Source organism: Notolepis coatsorum (genome assembly GCF_963971535.1).
Source record: "Notolepis coatsorum genome assembly, chromosome: 6".
In the NCBI taxonomy this organism is placed as follows: domain Eukaryota; kingdom Metazoa; phylum Chordata; class Actinopteri; order Aulopiformes; family Paralepididae; genus Notolepis; species Notolepis coatsorum.
In genome coordinates this window covers 174,927,690-174,947,707 of record NC_140170.1, presented here as the reverse complement: position 1 = coordinate 174,947,707, position 20,018 = coordinate 174,927,690, and the positions used below count along the sequence as shown (strand labels likewise).

The window sequence follows — 20,018 nt, the reverse complement described above, 5'->3', positions numbered from 1 at the left end:
GGATCATTTCTCACTCTACCAGATATGAACCATCTGCACCCCTGTTCTGCAAATATTCCCTACTAACAATTGATAAACTAAATACTCTTTAAACATGCTCATTTATATACAAGTTCATAAACAATAGGCGAGATCTTCCTGACACCTTCCATAGTTTCTTAATTTTTTCATCAGAAATTCACTCATATCCAACAAACCATAGTAATAAACTCCACTTACCTTTCTGTCTGACATCTAGCCATCAATTCAACATTAGCTTTAGAGGTCTTAAACTCTGGAACACTCTAAGTTCATCATTGAGGTCAACAACCTCTGTATCTATATTAAAAAAAAACTATTAAAATCTCATTTAATTTCATCATAAATGATCAACATATTAAGTTACTCCTGTGCATCAGTGTTACATATATGGCTGCTTATTTTGTTCTTCTTCGTCATTATACTTTATATTTATATTATATACTTATTCTCCTCTCCTTTGCCTTCTTGTACCTTTTCGTTCCCTCCTAGCACTGTTTTTTTTTAAAGATTGTATGTGCTAAATAAATAAACGAAACTAAACGAAGGTCCAAAACAGTAGTTCTCAAACCTTTTCATGTCAAAGACCCCAAATTGCAACACAGTCTCACCAGAAAACGTGATTAAAGTACTAAGCGTGTGCGAGTGTGTGCAAATTTGTTTTGCATTAGGCAACCGGAAGTATTTTTCAGGAATTAATTTCCAGCATTCTCCATTGACTTTCATGTAGTCTTTCTGTGGAGAGTTTATAGAGTTACACCTTTGTACCGTTGTTTTTACCAACAGCGGCTTTCGCTCTGCATTCACAGGGGTCAGCACAGCCAAAGTGCAATGGTCGAGCCTCAGCCAATGAGATCTCATCAACAGCCCAATTGTTGTACCTGGCAACAGCTTGGGGCAATGATTATCATTTTGAAAATGACAATATAAACATTTTGTGATGTGAATAGTAAGTATGGCCACAGGCCGCTGAGCCTCACCCACCAGCGCACCTCTCGTTTCCAGTACCCAGCTTGTGTTACTCTGTTGCGTTTTGAGACTTCTGGTTGGGCAGTCAGAGTTTCAACTTCAAATTGTGGACTATCTAACTAAACGCTAGCATTTCTTATTGGAAACAACTTGTGTATGCTAAAGGCAACATCAATCTCAATGAAAGCCATAGACTCACACACATCCTGCCACAAGAGACGACATAAAACATGTGTACATGCCATAAGTCCTTCATTCATTGGGGGGGGGGGGGACATATTTATTACCATAGCATGCCGCGGACATAATGTGCTCCAACAAGCATCCGCTTCTTTTTGTGGTAATTAAGATTTATTTGATAGTGTAAAAAATTGTAGTGTGTGGGCGCTCTAGTAGGACACCATGTATCGCACTGCATCACGAAGCGGACGTCCCGGGTTCGCTTCCCACTTGCGGTGACTTCCATTTGTCGCATGTCTTCCCCGCCTCTTCTCCCGTTCATCCTCTCCTCATCTGTCGGTCATGTCTGACCATGAAAAAGCGATTAACGCTAAAAAAATTATCTTTCAAATTGTAGTGTGTCTCAAAACAATTTTTAGAATAGTTTGCTTTTCTCGTTTTCTTTTACATTTACATTTAGTCATTTAGCTGATGCTTTTATCCAAAGCGACTTACAAGTTCTGTACAACAGGTCAGCAGGAAGGGTACGATTCTTACAACTGAGTAACAATGTTGATCAAACAGTGTTGAGACTTGGGTGCTACAGTATTAAGACATATTAGTATAGTAGGTAGTAATATAGGCAAGGAAGATTATTTAGTGGAAAAGTGCATGATAGTAAAAGATGGTACGAATGTTATTGTAAATTTTTTTCTTCTTCATTTCAGATTGAAGAAGTGTGTTTTTAGTCACCGGCGAAAGATTGGTTGGGTTTCGGCTGTCCTGACTGTCGAACCATTGAATTTGCGGCTTCTTTGATGACCCCCCCCCCCCGTGCGGGGCTCGGATAGGAGTGGGTCTGAGGCGGCCCAGAAGATGTAGAACGGAGGGGTCTTGAGGGTGTGTCATTAGAGACCATTGAACGGAAGTAGGCGGGAGCCGCTCCCTTCGCATGGAGATGGTGCAGCTCTCTAAGGTAACATAGGCTGACTTTGGTAGGTTGGAGATCAGGCGGGCCGCTGTGTTTTGAATGAGTTGTGTGAAAAGACCAGCGAGCAGTGCATTGCAGTAGTCGAGGCGAGACATGACTGTTGATTGGACGAGGAGTTGAGTGGCTTCTTTTGTCAGGAAGGGGCGGATCCTTCTGACGTTGCTCAGGAGGAATTTGCAGGTTCTGGTTGTTCAGCCGGTTGTCAAGGACAACACCAAGGTTCTTGGTGGTCGGGAATAAAGCCATGGCTACATTCTCCACTGTGATGGAAAGGTCGATGGAAAGGTCGGTCAGCAAGGAGGATTTGGCCGGCAGGTGAAGTAACTCTGTTTTGCTTAGGTTCAGTTTGAGGTGGTTGGTCATCATCCAGGCGGAGATGTCGGACAGACAGGCCGTGATCCGCTCAGATACTTGGATATCTGAGTGAGGAAAGGAGAGGTGTCAACTACATAGCAGTGATACGAGAAGGCATGAGACGTGATAATGTTGCCCAGGGATTTGGTGTAGAGAGAGAAGAGGAGGGGTCCAAGGACAGAACCCTGGGGGACACCCTTCTGTAGGAGGCGGGGGAGCGACAGGGTGCCTCTCCATGATACTTGGTAGGAGCGGCCATCGATGTAGGATCACAGCTATGCCAGTGCAGAGCCAACAACTCCCATTCCTGTGAGGGATGTGAGGATGATCTGATGGTTGACTGTGTTGAATGCTGCCGACAGGTCCAGAAGAATCAGGAGAGAGGAGAGGCCCTGTGACCACTCTGGGCCGTCTCTGTGGAGTCTCAGTGACCAGTCCTGAAGCCTGACTGATCAGGGTCTAGGAGGTCATTCTGTAAGAGATAATCAGCGAGTTGGTTGGATACGGCACGTTCAAGTGTAGTGTAGTCTAGTGTGACAGTGACACAAATAAACGCTTCTACTCTCTTTTGTTCCACTGTGTCGTTCATTGACCTCATGATGAGGTAGAGAGAGAGAGAGAGAGAGAGAGAGAGAGAGAGAGAGAGAGAGAGAAACACTGACGCTGTTATGTATACATAGAGATACAGGTGTGTGGACTCACACACACACACACACACACACACACACACACTCGCATGCATACACACACACACACACTTGAATGCATACACACACACAAACACACACACACGCACACACAAACGCATGCATACATATACACGCACACACACTCACACATTCACATGCATGCATACATACACACGCACACACACACTTGCATAAACACATACACACACATACACACTTGCATGCATACACACACACACACAGAACGCACGCACATATAATAATAATAATATAATAATAATAATAATAATAATAATAATAATAATAATAATAATAATAATAATAATAATAATAATAATAATAATAATAATAATAATAATAATAATAATAATAATAATAATAATAATAATAATAATAATAATAATAATAATTCATTACATTTATATAGCGCTTTTCTAGACACTCAAAGCGCTCCCCACAATGTAGGGTGGAAATTGCCTCCTTCACCTCCACTGTGTAGCAGCCAACCTTGGGCTATGCATGCTCAATGGCTGCCATACACTGGCACCAGACACACAGCACACTACACAATGGCTGCCATACACTGGCACATTTACATTACATTTAGTCATTTAGCTGACGCTTTTATCCAAAGCGACTTACAAGTTCTGTATGACAAGACAGCAAGAAGGGTACAACTCTATCAGCTGAGTAACAATGTTCATCAAGTGTTGCGTGTTACAGTGTAGGTTAGTTTATTAGGACAAGTGCATGACAGTAAGGTTAGTCAGGGTTAGATTTTTTCTTTTTTTTTTTTTTTTTTAATCATTTCAGATAATGGTTGAAGAAGTGAGTCTTTAGTCGACGGCGAAAGATTGGACGGGATTCGGCTGTCCTAACTGGGATGGGTAGTTCATTCCACCATTGTGGGGCAAGGACTGAGAATAGGCGGCTTCTCTTTGATGACCCTCCGGGAGCTTGGATAGGAGTAGGTCTGAGGCGGCCAGAAGATGCAGAGCGTAGGGGTCTTGAGGGTGTGTAGTTAGAGACCATTGACCGGAGGTAGGCGGGAGCGGTTCCCTTTGCTGCACGGTATGCTAGGTCGAGGGCCTTGAAGCGGATACGTGCAGCAATGGGGAGCCAGTGCAGGTCCCTAAGAAGTGGGGTGACATGGGCCGACTTCGGTAGGTTTGATATCAGGCGGGCCGCTGCGTTTTGAATGAGTTGAAGAGGCTTGGTGGCAGTGGCCGGGAGGCCAGCTAGCAGTGCGTTGCAGTAGTCGAGGCGGGAGATGACTGTTGATTGGATGAGGAGTTGGGTGGCTTCTTTTGTCAGGAAGGGGCGTATCCTTCTGACGTTGCTCAGGAGGAATCTGCAGGTTCTGGTTGTCGCTGCGATGTGAGCAGAGAAGTTCAACTGGTCGTCGAGGACAACACCAAGGTTCTTGGCGGTCGGGGACGCGGTCACAGCTGCATTCTCGACTGTGATGGAGAGGTCGGTCAGGGGGGAGGATTTGGCCGGCAGGTGGAGCAATTCTGTTTTGCTTAGGTTCAGTTTGAGGTGGTTGGTCGTCATCCAGGCGGAGATGTCGGACAGACAGGCCGAGATCCGCTCAGAGACGTGGATATCTGAGGGAGGGAAGGAGAGGAAGAGTTGAGTATCATCGGCATAACAATGATATGAGAAGCCATGAGACGTGATAATGTTACCCAGTGATTTAGTGTAGAGGGAGAAGAGAAGGGGTCCTAGGACCGAGCCCTGGGGGACACCCGTCCGGAGGGGGCGGGTGGCCGACAGAGTCCCTCTCCATGACACTTGGTAGGAGCGGTCGTTGAGGTATGATGTCAGCCATGTCAGCGCAGATCCAGCCACTCCCATTCCTGCGAGGGCCGCGAGGAGGATCTGATGGTTGACTGTGTCGAAGGCTGCAGATAGATCTAGGAGAATCAGGACAGAGGAGAGGCCTTTCGCTTTTGCTAAGTGAAGTGCCTCTGTGACCGCAATGAGGGCCGTTTCTGTGGAGTGGCCAGTCCGGAAGCCAGACTGATTGGGGTCTAGGAGGTCATTCTGTAAGAGATAAGCAGTAAGTTGGTTGGATACAGCACAGGCACACATCACACTACACAATGGCTGCCATACACTGGCACCCGGCACACATCACACTACACAATGGCTGCCATACACTGGCACCAGGCACACATCACACTACACAATGGCTGCCATACACTGGCACCAGGACACATCACACTACACAATGGCTGCCATACACTGGCACCCGGCACACATCACACTACACAATGGCTGCCATACACTGGCACCCGGCACACATCACACTACACAATGGCTGCCATACACTGGCACCCGGCACACATCACACTACACAATGGCTGCCATACACTGGCACCAGGCACACATCACACTACACAATGACTGCCATACACTGGCACCCGGCACACATCACACTACACAATGGCTGCCATACACTGGCACCAGGACACATCACACTACACAATGGCTGCCATACACTGGCACCCGGCACACATCACACTACACAATGGCTGCCATACACTGGCACCAGGACACATCACACTACACAATGGCTGAACGGATCAGGAGACTGGGATTGATATCAGCCAAAGGGATGATTAGGTGGCCTTGATGTCAGAGACCTGATTGGGAATTTATCCAGGAACGTCAGGGAACCTCCTACTCTTTGCAATAGACGCTCTAGGTTCTTTAACGACCGAGATTCAGTCAGGACCTCGGTTTGGCGTCTCATCCGAAGGACGGCACTCGTAACAGGGTCCCTATCACCGTAACAGGGGCATTGTTACTGACTAGTCCAAAGGATAGAGTGCCCCCTGCTGGACAACAACACCACTTTCCGACAATGGCCTTGACCGGGGCTCGAACCTGTGATCAATCATGAGTCCGGAGCTCTACTCATGTAGCCACGCTACATACACATATACACGACATACACACTCACACTTGCATGCACGCCCGCCCGCCCGCGCACACACACACACACACACACACACACACACACACACACACACACACACACACACACACACACACACACACACACACACACACACACACACTCACACACACACACAGCCAAGCTGGCAGAAGACGAGCCAAACTAACTTCAATTAATATCTCAAACTACTAACCTTCATACCGTCTTTTACTATTATCCACTTTACTATTAGTAATCTGACTTGTCTATACTACTACTTACTATGCTAATAAATGAGCAGAGCTCACACCAAGTCAAAGCCTCCAGACGATTAATCTACATGGTGTCAGAAGTAAAGTAGACAGAAATGGCTCAATTGCACCCGCCAGCGAGTTTTCCTTTCGACAAACCAGGAGAATGGACCGATTGGAAGCAACGTTTTGTGAGATTCAGAACGGCTACCAAGTTGGATAAGGAAGATGGTGCCGTGCAGGTTAGCAGTCTGATATATGCTATGGGAAGCAAGTCGGAGAATATATTCCGTTAGTTTGTATTTGAAGAAGTAGCACATGGCGGCTGGGTGGCGCAGCGGTCTAAGCGCTCGTCACCAACGCGAGAGACACCGGTATCGAATCTGTCTGTCAGCGTTGCCTCCGGCTTGGGCCGGCCGTCATACTGACTCAATTGGCAGAGTCAGCGGGAGGGGAGTCGATGGGTGGTAATCTGGTCGTTGTAAACAGCGACTCCTACAGGTCGGTCAGGGCGCCTGCACAGCAAGGACAGGAGATGACGAGGGTAGTGTGAGCCTCCCACACGTTACTCCTCGCCAATGAGAGTCCACGCTGGCAGGTGAAAAGAAGTGGCTGGCTGACTGCATGTATCGGAGGGGACATGCGATAGATTCTTCAACCCTCCCTACGACCGACCAGTGGGGGGCACATGTGAGCAATGATCAAGACAGGGGAGGGGGGAATTGGCACGACTAAATTGGGATGGGAGAAAAACAGAAAAAGGAGAAAAAGTGGATAAAAAAAAGTACTACATGGAGATGACTTTACAAGAGTGCTAGCAAAGTTTGACGACTACTTTGTACCGCGATGGAACGTCATACACGAACGGGCATGTTTCCATCAACGAGTGCAGAGAGCAGGAGCACTGTGACCTAAAAGGGTAAGACACACACACCCACTCACAACTTATGTCATCCGGGGGCCTACAGTAAACAACCTACTCAGCAGGCCAATGTCAGTGAAAATGAATCTAGTGAGAAGAGTAGAGGAAACGGTGAACAGCAGCGGGAAAAATGAACATTGGCAGGCATACGGGGAGCATGGGACATTACAAACTGAACCAATAAGAATACTGCTGAATGATGGCGCCCAGCCGTACACTGTATATACAGCACGACGTGTACCTCTCCCTATGCTGCAGAAGGTCAAGGAGGAGCTCCAGAGGATGGAGGGGAACGGCATCATCGAGAGGGTGACACAGCCTACTGATTGGTGTGCACCCATGGTGCCGGTCCTGAAGAGCACAGGCAAAGCCTGCATCTGTGTGGATCTCAAGAGGCTGAACGAGGCTGTTAAAAGAGAACAGTACACCCTGCCCACTACCGACGAGATCACAGCAAAGCTAAGGCCACAGTCTTCACGTCACTCGATGCCGCCAGTGGATTCTTCCAAATCCTGTTGCACCCAGACAGCTGTAAACTCACCACCTTCATCACGCCGTTTGGCAGGTTCAACTTCAAGCGACTGCCATTCGGGATCACAAGCGTGCTGAAATCTTCCAGAGGAAGATGATGGAGACCCTGGATGGGTTAGAGGGCGTCGAGATCTTCATGGACGACATTCTCGTCTACGGGGCCACAGAAAAGGAGCATGACAGTCGCCTGGAGAAGGTGATGCAGCGCATAGAGACGGCTGGCCTGAAGCTGAATCGAGAAAAGGGCTCCATCAAGCAAAGTCAGCTACGGTTTCTCGGGCACGTTCATCGACCAGTCCGGAATCCGGGCTGACCCAGCGAAAGTGGAGGCTATCCGGCAGCTGGCGCCGCCAACAGATGTGCAGGAGCTGAGGAGGGTGCTGGGAATGGTGAATTATCTCAGCAAGTACGTCCTAGACCTCTCAACAGGACAGCCGCTGTATGAGCTCCTGAAGCACAAGAATGCATGGACATGGAATCATGCCCAGCAAACAGCTTTTCAGAGGATCAAAGAGCTGTTGACCACAGCACCAGTACTCGTCTTCTACGACGTGAGCAAGCCCACCGCCGTGTCTGCCGACGCAAGACGGGTTAGGGGGCGTGCTACTTCAACTTCATGGCGAGCAGTGGAAACCTGTGGCGTACTGCTCAAGACGCCTCACCGAAGCAGAAACGCGCTACGCCCAGATAGAAAAAGAAGGTCTGGTGGGCGTGTGAGAGGTTCAACTACCCAGCCGCCCATGTTATGGCAATTCATGATGTATTTTTGTACGTTTGGGTCCCGGGGAAACACCAAATTTCTCTTTTGGGTCTCGAGCTGAAAAAGTTTGGGAACCCCTGTTTGTATGTGGTATATTCTATGGTATGTGGTATGTTCTATGGTATGTTCTATGGTATGTGGTATGTTCTATGGTGTGTGGTATGTTCAAGTTCAAGTTTCAAGTTTCTTTATTAGTTGTCATACAGAAGTACAGAATACTTTTATACAAAATGCTTCTTTCTGTTACACTCCAGAGACTGTGCTAGACAAAAATAGATAAGTATAAAATAAGTATAGCAAGTATAAAATAGAAGTCACGTACGTAGACACAAGTGTTCAGTATGTACATATGTACAATGTTCAATGCAGAGTAGAAGTAACTGAGTTACCATACAATATACTAATATACAATATACTATATAGTGCAAAGCAGAAATGGGATGAGGTACAATTTACAGTAAGGTGTAATGAGGTATGGGTTGTAGTGCAAATTCTTTGCCAATAAATATAAAGTGTGTTTAGGTGTTCTAAATTGTGTAAAGTGGGTGCTGCAGTGAGTTGTTTGTTTAAAGTGATTGTGTGCGTGTGGATGTGTGTGCTGTGAGTGCATTTGATGGTTGTTACATAGTGTTATTGTTCGTTGAGCATCCTGATGGCCTGGGGATAGAAGTTTATTCTGAGTCTTTCTGTGCTTGCCATGAGACTCTGACATGGAACTTCCTTAGGCGCCTGAGGAAGTAGAGGCGTTGCCGTGCCTTCTTCACAACACTGTCAATGTGTGTGGTCCATGTCAAGTCCTCGGATATGTGGACTCCGAGGTACTTAAAACTGCTCACTCTCTCAACCGGTGCCCCGTCGATGCTGAGGGGGCTGTAGTCCCTGACCCCCGACCTCCTAAAGTCCACAATCATCTCCTTTGTTTTGCTGATATTCAGGGAGAGGCTGTTCTCTTGACACCATCCCGCTAGGACCTTGACCTCTTCCAGGTAGGCCCTCTCGTCGTTGGCAGAGATCAGGCCCACCACTACTGTGTCGTCAGAAAATGTGATGATTGTGTTGTTGTTCCGCTGTGCCACACAGTCATGTGTGTACAGGGAGTAGAGGAGGGGACTCAGAACACAGCCCTGGGGTTGTTGAGGGTGATGGATGAGGAGGTGCAGTTGCCTGCTCTCACCACCTGGGGTCTGCCCGTCAGGAAGTCCAAGACCCACTGGCAGAGGTCATAGTTCAAGCCCAGGTCCCTGAGCTTGGCTATGAGTTTGGAGGGGACTATGGTATTGAATGCTGAGCTGTAGTCGATGAACAGCATTCTCACATAGTTCCCCTGCCTCTTGTCCAGGTGTGATGCTGCTGTGTGCAGCACATGGGTATGTTCTATGGTGTGTGGTATGTTCTATGGTATGTGGTATGTTCTATGGTAAATTATTTATTTCAAATAGATTGAGAATGTACCCATTTTCAAAGTTGAATAAATGTTTAATTTTCATATTGTGTGATGCTTTGTGTGTTCTGCTTTATGTGTCCACCCCGTCATGTGCTGGTCCACCCTGTCATGCACTGGTCCACCCTGTCATCTTGATATTTTTTAATAATAATTTAATCATACTGTGAGATATCTGTTTAAATAATCTAGTGTGTTCAATAGCTAAGTGGGGGGCAATAATATGCAAATAAAAAACTGCATCCAAATATCACACTTTTCTCCTAATTATAAAATATATATGTGCGAATTGTATGTGTTCCTTTAAAAACAGATGGTTTACATAAAATCTTTTATTTATTTATAGTTAAAGCAAACAAATAACCATGTTCAGGAAAGGGACATCATACCTTTCAGAAAAAGTAATTTTCATCTTAATATTGCAATGAAAACATATTTAACAGTAATGCATTATGTCCATGACAGGGTGGACATATCTCATGGTTTATTCTCTGAATATATGCCCATAATTATCAGGGCATATCATAAAAATGTCTGAGTATTGTGAGGGTTGAAACGCACTGTCAATCACTCCATTCTGATTGACAAGCTAAAAGCAATTGGTTTTGATAGCTTATCAGTGAGCTGGATGCAATCCTACCTGGAGGGGAGAGAACAGATGGTAGAGGTAAACGGTACTCTACCCCCCCCCCCTCACAGTGAGCTGTGGTGTTCCACAAGGAAGCATACTAGGACCGCTACTCTTCCTAATTTATGCAAATGACATGTCGTTAGCCTGTGACTGCAACTTGTTCCTGTTTGCGGACGACTCAGCCCTGCTGGTCTCTGACAAGAACAAGTTGCAGGTTGAAAAAACCCTCAGCTCGGAACTAGGCAAAATCTGCATATGGCTCACTGATAACAAACTATCATTACACATGGGCAAAACAGAGTCCATTCTCTTCGGTTCAAATAACAAACTCAGCAAGACCGACGGCTTCTCAGTTACAGTGGGTGACAATATTGTCACGAGGAAAGAAGATATTACCTACCTGGGTTCCATCCTAGAGGCAAATCTTTCCTGTGACAAAATGGCATCCAATGTAATAAAAAAAAGTCAACCAACAAACTCGATTCTTGTACCGGATCTCCTCACTGGTAAACAAGAATACCCTGAAGACTCTGGCAGGAGCACTCATTCAAGGGTACTACGACTATGCTTGCACCTCATGGTACCAAAGCACCTCAAAGGCGCTAAAAACAAAATTACAAACATCTCAAAACAAACTGGTCAGACTACTGCTTGACCTTACTCCTAGAACCCACCTCACCCCTGCCCACTTTGACAACTTAGGATGGCTTAGAGTAGACGACAGAGTACAGCAACTTGCAATGGGCCTGGTCTACAAGATACACTACACGACCAAGGTACCCATGTACATGTCAAAATACTTCCCAAAGGTCAGTGAATACCACGATCACAACACCAGAGGGAGCTCCACAAATCATGTTAAACTCAGATTCGGCTCAAACAAGGGACTAAACACGTTTCGCAATTATGCCACATCAATGTGGAACGCCCTACCCAAAGCTGTAAAGGAATGTGAATCACTACCCACTTTCAAAAACACTCTCAAAAAACACCTACGGGAGACTGCAATTCGAAACTGGCCCCTGTAAATGTCCTAACACAACCCCCTCCAATGTACAGTAAATTACCAAGTATGGTCTTGTCAATATTCCAATGTACAGTTTTGTTTGTACAGTTGTACAGTGTACAGTGTCCCCCACCCACCCCTCCTACCCAACCCCCCCCCCCCCCCCACTCCTACCCAACCACCTCCAATGTACAGTCCCCCCCCCCCCACCTACCCAATCCAATGTACAGTTTCTACAGCAAATGTATAAACTTTTTTTTTTCTGGGCTCTCTTTGTATCACAAACAGTACTGTATTTACAATACAGTACTGTTTGTGTACTGTACATATAATGGCAGCAGGTACCTAGAGTAGGGTCCAGCTGCAGCGCCGGAAAATCCTCTCACTGGGCAACAAGCCTTTGGCAGCCACGAACCTACTTTCTAAGAAGCAGCTCGGAGGTGCGCTGTTTTAAGTGAGCGTGCGTCCGGCGCTGCAGCTGGACCCTATTGGCAGGTACCTACGTCACTGCACTGTGATTGACACATCTGATTGACAATCACTGTCAACAAGTCCAGAAGCAAAACTCTGATCGGACTTCGGAAGTCATATAATTTATTACAACTCGTCGAGGTCAGTTTCTCTCGAATAAAGCACCGTGTTCTTAAGTGCAAAGGGGTGCGAGAGAAAAGGTAAGAGAAAATGCACCACGGTTTCAGGGACTATTGTATTGGCTTTAGTCAGATCCACCGTTTGAATAGTTAATATTAATAACTCGATCTCGATTAGACTATGAGGCAGTTACAACAAGACAACACAATTAATACAAACATGATACAAATAATTGTTTTGCCTTTAAGTCATTTCTTCATGATGCTGGCCACCTCTGGTAAAATGGTCTACATCCTTAATTGAAAAGATCATGCTGTTCCTATACCCAGTTGTGAAATGATATAATAAATATCGTATATTCTATAATTTTGTTGTTTATTAGGTTTTCAAACAACTTGGACATTATTTTACGAGGTGACAATATGTAACTTGACTTTGATATAGTTAATAAAGGCTAAACATTTTGCCTGGTCACAGTCCTCACAATCCTGACTATACCTATACCTATATATTGTGTGTATTGAGCCGTACTGTATTGTACCCATTCTGCAATCTGTTAATAAAAATGTCAATCAATCAATCAATCAGGTATCACAGCAGTTTTCTGTTTACTGTAACACCCAGTCTCCCCCCCCCCCCCTCCATCTCTCACTCTCCTGTCCTCTTCCCTGGGACAGAAAATGGCTCAAACGATCATCGTGACCCAGCCTGGCTCAGGAACATGGACCACCGGACTCTGTGACTGTTGTGCTGATGCTGGCACCTGTAAGTCACGTCGTGTCAGACTTTAATAATGAAACGATACCCAACGACACAATTCCTCTGGTGTTTACACGCCTTTTATTTTTTTCTTCTTTTGGTCAAACAACTCCATGCAATGGCATAATGCCTACAGTACCCGCCACCCATTAATAGCCTAGGTGTCAAGGTCCAAGACTTCCATGTCCCTATGAGTCACTGCATTGCTATTATGTTACATTCAAATGTATTGCCGTTATGCATCACAAGTACAGTACAGCAAAAAGAGGTTTGGCATCCAGCCAGAGTGCAAAGGTAACTGTAAAGTGCAACAGTGTATAGGTAATTCAACTGGGTATAAAATATATAAATGAGTACTACTGAGTAATAGTACTAATCAGATGTATGTACAGAGTTGTAGTATTAATGTACAGTGATACAGCACTAATTGTACAGAATAAGAATACATTAGAGTGGTCAAATTAAGAGGTAAGGCAACTGTTGAAGCAATGTGCAGTATTACAAACATGTCAGACCAGTACACCAGGAAATGGTCAGAAAAGATCATAGCCGATCAACTGCACCCACTATGGTCTGAGTATGCACTCTCAGGGCGGAGGTACTGTACTGCATGCCCAGGACTAGAATTACGATGCATTAAGTGTTTTGTCCAACGCAGCATTCAGCTGCTTAAAGGATAACTCCACTATTTTGGGAAATTAGCTTATTTAACATCTTCCCTGGAGTTAGACAAGAAGATGCATACCTTTTTTGTCTCTGTGCGTGCATTTTAGCTTTGGGAATAGATGCTCCGTTAGCATAGCTTAGCTTCAATCAAAAGTTAGGGGGCTAATAACCCTTGCCATAATTTCAGTGCGCCCCTAACTTTTGATTGCAAGGTCTGACATTGACCCCCTTTTCAGGAGTTGACCTAGAGCCCACCAAGGTCATGCATATCAAGTTTGGTCAATGTCAGACCTTGCAATACACTGTAAGGCACTGTAAGGCTACTGTCCTGCCTCACTTCCAGTGATGAAGCTAAGCTATGCTAACGGAGCATCTATTCCCAAAGCTAAAATGCACGCACAGAGACAAAAAAGGTATGCATCTTCTTGTCTAACTCCAGGGAAGATGTTAAATAAGCTAATTTCCCAAAATAGTGGAGTTATCCTTTAACAACTTTTAATTATTTGGTATTTTTAGCACTTGCACCAACATCCTTTATCTACAGTCCCTCTCTCTTAATGTTAGCACGGTGTTATTCACCATCAAAGATGGGAAAAAAACGAATAATAATTTATATTCTCCTTTGGTTCATTACAGTTTACTCAAGCATAACAGACACAATATTTCTGACACTGGGAATACATTCCCTGAGGTTCATAGATGTCCCTAGATACCAAGAACATGCAAATGGTCCTTGTAGAAGTGGAGCAATCTTCCATTTACTTTGGGTGTACTTTTAGGCGAATCTTCTGAAAATATGGAGGGAGCTAATTGAAATCGATACTCGTAGAAGCCCTCCGAGGTAGAGCGGGTAGCATAGTTAGCACTTCACTCTAGTAATTCTCTCATAGCGAGAGGACAGAGGGAGGCTAGTACAGTAAGTGGTGTGTTTATTTTGTTTGGCTATTAGGCCTGTTGGCCCAGAAAGGGAAGGCGTTCTTAATGGAGAACTAGCGATTAACCACGTGTGGTCCAAAAAGGAAGCAGCAACAAAGCATTGATGCTATTACTGCACAATAGTCTTGTATGGTATGACACAACATTAACCACGTACTCCGTACCATGCCACCTCACATGCACTCAGGTCCATGTGCATCTACACCCGACACTTTGTATATAACGCACTGTATCTATGGATGCCGGATCGTGGGTCCGTAAGCCCAGAGGCAACCAGCTGCAACCGCAGCCAAATACAACACCGTCGGTGAAGCGTCAAGCGGCACGTTGGAGTATAGATTTGACTTTAGAGACGCCAGGATCAGAATGAGAACTGTTGCTACTGCCAGGAAATGTGCACCATTTCTTCCATTTGAATTGTTTAATCAGATTGTTTGTGCTTTTGTTTTGTGCCACTTGGATTACTGTTCTGTAGTGTGGGCTTCTGCTTCAAAACAGTTAATAAACAAATAAACAAATACGCACAGCTTGACTACTGAAATACTTCATAAAATAGCAGAAAATAAACCTGTGTGTGAATATGTTTGTCTCTGAGATAGTAATAAGATAGATAGATACAAATTCAAACCTACAGTAATCTGGTGGACGGTTATAAACATAGTCATCGTCGACGTCATCAACAGCACAACCTCTCACCGCCCTCGCGTCAAAAGATTTGTAGCAGTATTACTGTCAGTGTACCGGAACCTCTCTCTGCAGTATCAGTATTACTGTCACAGTACCATAACCCCTCTCTCTCTCCACAGTATCACTGTGTCAGTACCATAACCTCTCTCCCCCTCCTCCCTTGCGTCCCTCCCAGGCTGCTGTGCGTGGTGGTGTTTCCCCTGCATGCAGTGCAAGACGGCGGGTGACTTTGGCTGGTGCTGCTGCATGCCGGTGCTGGACAGCGTAAGCTGCATGGCGGTGTCGTGCTGCCTCCGCTCCTCCATGAGAGAGCGCTACGGCATCCAGGTGAGAACCCTCACTGTATAAAATTACCTATTGTGACCGTTAGGATAATCACAGCCTCCTGAAACTTTACAAGCACAGACTAGAGACATAACCTCCATTCAGAGGATACATGACATGTCTAGGTAGATTGAAAAGAAAGGGGTGTTCGTGTTTCTGAGACATTTTCAGAACAGAAGTGATTGCCATCCAATCGTGAGAAAACTTAATTCTTGGCGAAATCTCCAGAGGTTTTTGACATTTTCTAAGGTGTCCTTTAACTCTTTGACTGCCACCGACTTACCCCATCTCTACCGCCTGACACCAGCGTTATTGACCATCTTAGCGATGTTTGCAGACCCATCGTCTGCTCTGTATTATAGCTATGGAGACAATAGTATGGCTCATTTGACAGGCATTGTTCATAGTCCATTTATGACTAATTAGTTAGCTAAAATGAAAGTTGTTGTTTACATGTTACAGGCATGTATCCCCTCCATACTTCCCATTCCCCCACGTGGAATGCACATTATTGGATAAATGACAAGCTGGTGCTCTAGTGCGACATCTAGTGGGCGTGACAGTGGATCAGGAGGTAGGGCAGTCGTCTGGTAATCGGAAAGGTTCCTGCTCCTCCCGGGCAGCGTGTCGAAGTGTCCTTGAGCAAGACACTTAACCCCTAATTGCTCCTGATGAGCAGGTTGCCGTCGCTGTGTGAGCGAATGGGTGAATGTGAGGAACAGAAAATTGTAAAGCGTTGTTTGTGGTTCTCCTTCTCACAGGCTCTGTGATCCGTCACTGAGCGGGGGGTGTGGTGCAGTGGAAGACGGTGGTGGTGGGTGGTGATGACGTGGTCTGTTTCTATGGAAACGGCACTGGAAAAAAGTTCCTTAACCCTTTCACTGCCACACTTCTTCTTTCGTGTATCATCAGATGGCCAACTCTGTGTCCTGCAGCCCACGCCCTCGTCTATGGTCCTACGTCGAAAAGACCAGCTTCTGAGGGCGGGCTGTAGACGGGGAAGCTGGTGATTATATGCTCGGCAGTCTGTTCAGGCTCGCCACACTCGCATGCCGCACTGTCCGTGAGGCCCCACTTCTTCATGGAAGACTTGAAGCGCCCAACTCCAGTGCGTAGACGGTTCAGCGAGGTCCGTAGATGGCGTGGCAAATCGTCTCCTTTTACACCACCTCCTGGGTCCTGGATGTATCGCTGGATACGGGAGGGCCCAGCCGACTCCCATGATCGTTTCCAGGATGCTGCCAGCCAGGCGTCTCTGGACAAGTCCTCACAAATAGACTGTAGCATTTCTTGTGCTGCCTTGTTGTAGGGATGGCGAGAGTTTAGCCTGCCTGGTGGTGCCGGTGTTGTTGTGGCTTTGTGCAGGATGTGCCAGTCGTACTTCTGGGCTTTTCTTGCCAGGGTGAGGGTAGCCGCATCACGTCGGAGACTGGCTGGGGCGATTCCAGCTAGGACTGGCAGGTAGGACACGGGTGGGTTTCAGGCAACCAGTTACTGTCCGGAGGGCGCTGTTGATGACAGTATCTATCTTGTTGACGTGGGGACTTCTGCTCCAGACTGCCACACGACAGAAGGTTAATAACCCTTTACTATCACACAACCGACGGTCGCTGTTAACCTTCTGTGTATTGTCACAGTGAAAGGGTAAACCGTTTTGGTAGTGCGGCAGTGAAAGGGTTAAGATGATCAGAATTACAATTTTTCTTTCCCCACAAAGCCCAGACTAATCCTCTCTCCCTCTCTCTCTCTCTCTCTTTCTCTCTCCCTCCCTCTTTCTCTCTCCCCCTCTCCTCTCTTCTTCCCTCCCTCTCTTTCTCTATCTCTCTCCCTCTCTCTCCCCCCTCTCGCTTTCTCTCTCCCTCTTTCTTTCTCCCCCTCTTTTTCTCCCCCTCTCCTCTTCTTCCCTCCCTCTCTTTCTCTATCTCCCCCTCTCTCTTTCTCTCTCTTTCTCTCCCTCTCTCTCTTTCTCTCCCCATCTCCTCTCTCTCTCTCTCTCTCTCTCTCTCTCTCTCTCTCTCTCTCTCTCTCTCTCTCTCTCTCTCTCTCTCTCTCTCTCCCTCTCTCTCTCTCTCTCTCTCTCTCTCAGGGCTCATGCTGTGATGACTGCAGTGATGTGGTCTTCTGCTATCCCTGCACGTGGTGCCAGATGTCCCGCGAGGTGAAAAATCGCACCTAGGGCGGCGCAACCGTGATCACCACGCAGTACCAAAGCGCATAGGAGCCTGGCTAGCGTCTCCTAGAAGACTACCCACCTCCTAGTGTAGCATTTTGTTCTTTTTCTTTTTTACCCAAAACGGGTTTCAAACCGGCAACTAATTGATTCCCACATAATTATCCACCAAATAATTATAAGATGCTTCTTGTCAAGTCAAGTCAAGTCAAGAGTTTTAATTGTCACGGCATACAGGTATACAATGAAATGCGGGTTCAATGTTCAATGTTCTTGTTCAATGTTTCAGCGATGGAAGAGCAGGGGAATGTTAAAGGTGCATATGTTCTATAAATAGTCTGTGGTGGAAAACAACAGAGGCAGTAAATGCCATAATTTTAGCCTTTTCTGTTATTCAGAACTTAAAGGGACCAACAATGGTGATTGATTTAGCACGTAATCTCACTCACATCCAAAAACTGTGAAAAGGTTTGCACACATTCATTTAGTTTGACAGTTATTGAGAGTAAATTAGTTTGAATACGGCCGGTTAATTACACCTCAATGAATTGATCCAGTTCCTATAAGACAAGGTATTGCTATTTTCACATCTACATCATTTCATTGAGCTGTAATTGACACAAGGAATCAATGTCCCCGATGACATCACCATATTGGCCATATTCAAACTAATTTACTCTCAATAACTGTCAAACTAAATTAATGTGCAAAACTCTTTACAGTTTTTGCATGTGTGTGAGATTATGTGCAAAATCAATCAGCATTGTTTTTTTGCTAGTGCCCCTTTAAATTCACTAGATATTTCTGTAACGTTCTGGGTATTTCCATTCCAAGTATATACTGTATGACAATATCACACTGTAATATACACAAACTATTTGCACTTGAATGTTAAGATTTTATATTTTGCCTGTTTTGTAGCGACTGCAGTTATTTCTGTTCAATTTGTGTGACTTAAAATAAATCCTTGGCTCTATTTCAGGCAAGAGAGTTCAGTCTCATCTTTACCCTGGTGTATGCGATACATTTCATCTTTACCCTGGTGTACGCGATACATTTCATCTTTACCCTGGTGTACGCGATACATTTCATCTTTACCCTGGTGTACGCGATACATTTCATCTTTACCCTGGTGTACGCGATACATTTCATCTTTACCCTGGTGTACGCGATACATTTCATCTTTACCCTGGTGTACGCGATACATTTCATCTTTACCCTGGTGTACGCGATACATTTCTTATACTATGAAATGCAGTGGTGGAAAGTCAAGTATTTTTACTCCAGTACTGTACTTAAGTACAATTTCAAGCTATTTGTACTTTACTCCCTCGTTTTAGGGAACTTTATACTTTTACTCCACTACATTTCAAAGGAAATATTTTACTTTTTACTCCACTACATTTATCTGAACCTATCAGTTACTAGTTACTTTGACGAAAAAGACTGTGGACCACATACCACTTTAACATAACCTTTAATCAGAGCAGGATAATGACCACATACCACTTTAACATCACCTTTAATCAGAGCAGCAGAACTGGACCACATACCACTTTAACATCACCTTTAATCAGCAGCAGAACTGGACCACATACCACTTTAACACAACCTTTAATCAGAGCAGTAGAACTGGACCACATACCACTTTAACATAACCTTTAATCAGAGCAGCATAACTGGACCACATACCACTTTAACATAACCTTTAATCAGAGCAGCAGAACTGGACCACATACCACTTTAACGCAACCTTTAATCAGAGCAGTAGAACTGGACCACATACCACTTTAACATAACCTTTAATCAGAGCAGCAGAACTGGACCACATACCACTTTAACACTTTGATTGCCTAAGGCTAAATTCATAATATACCATAGGTTGCCAGCTCTATTTGTCTATGGAGAAGTTCCCCTTCTTTGCAGGGCTATAACTTTTTAAATTCTATTGCTAAATTGCCATTATTAGGGCCCATTCAATGTCCTATATGTATTGTTCAGGGTGTATGAACGTTTAACTTTTTCATTCACATATTCATACTAAAATATGATCTAGTATAAGTATGTTTTCATCTCTTTCTGCAGCTTTCTCCAGAACGTGATTTATAGCCCCAAATGCATTATATTGATGATCAAATACAGTTTGATAGCAATCGGCGCGATATAAAAAAATCCAACTGGACGGACTTCTGGAAGTTACTACACGTCATCTGATGTTG

General features: G+C 45.2%; 1 protein-coding gene across 1 annotated transcript; it reads left to right on the top strand.

The window, feature by feature from the left end:
- The first annotated feature begins 12,201 nt into the window (after positions 1 to 12,201).
- On the top strand, positions 12,202 to 18,780 carry LOC311230028 (placenta-specific gene 8 protein-like). The gene is made up of 4 exons (XM_084316168.1): positions 12,202 to 12,337; positions 12,935 to 13,022; positions 15,481 to 15,632; positions 17,716 to 18,780. The coding sequence occupies exons 2-4, from the start codon at positions 12,938 to 12,940 to the stop codon at positions 17,803 to 17,805; spliced, it is 327 nt and encodes a 108-aa protein (XP_084172294.1). The 5' UTR covers positions 12,202 to 12,337; positions 12,935 to 12,937; the 3' UTR covers positions 17,806 to 18,780.
- Positions 18,781 to 20,018: the final 1,238 nt, after the last annotated feature.

Excerpts from the sequence above, each read along its gene's own strand:
- LOC311230028 (XM_084316168.1), top strand. The coding sequence starts at position 12,938 with ATGGCTCAAACGATCATCGTGACCCAGCCTGGCTCAGGAACATGGACC. Across the intron at positions 13,023-15,480 it reads TTGTGCTGATGCTGGCACCT|GCTGCTGTGCGTGGTGGTGT; the intron begins GTAAGTCACGTC and ends CGTCCCTCCCAG. Across the intron at positions 15,633-17,715 it reads GAGAGCGCTACGGCATCCAG|GGCTCATGCTGTGATGACTG; the intron begins GTGAGAACCCTC and ends TCTCTCTCTCAG.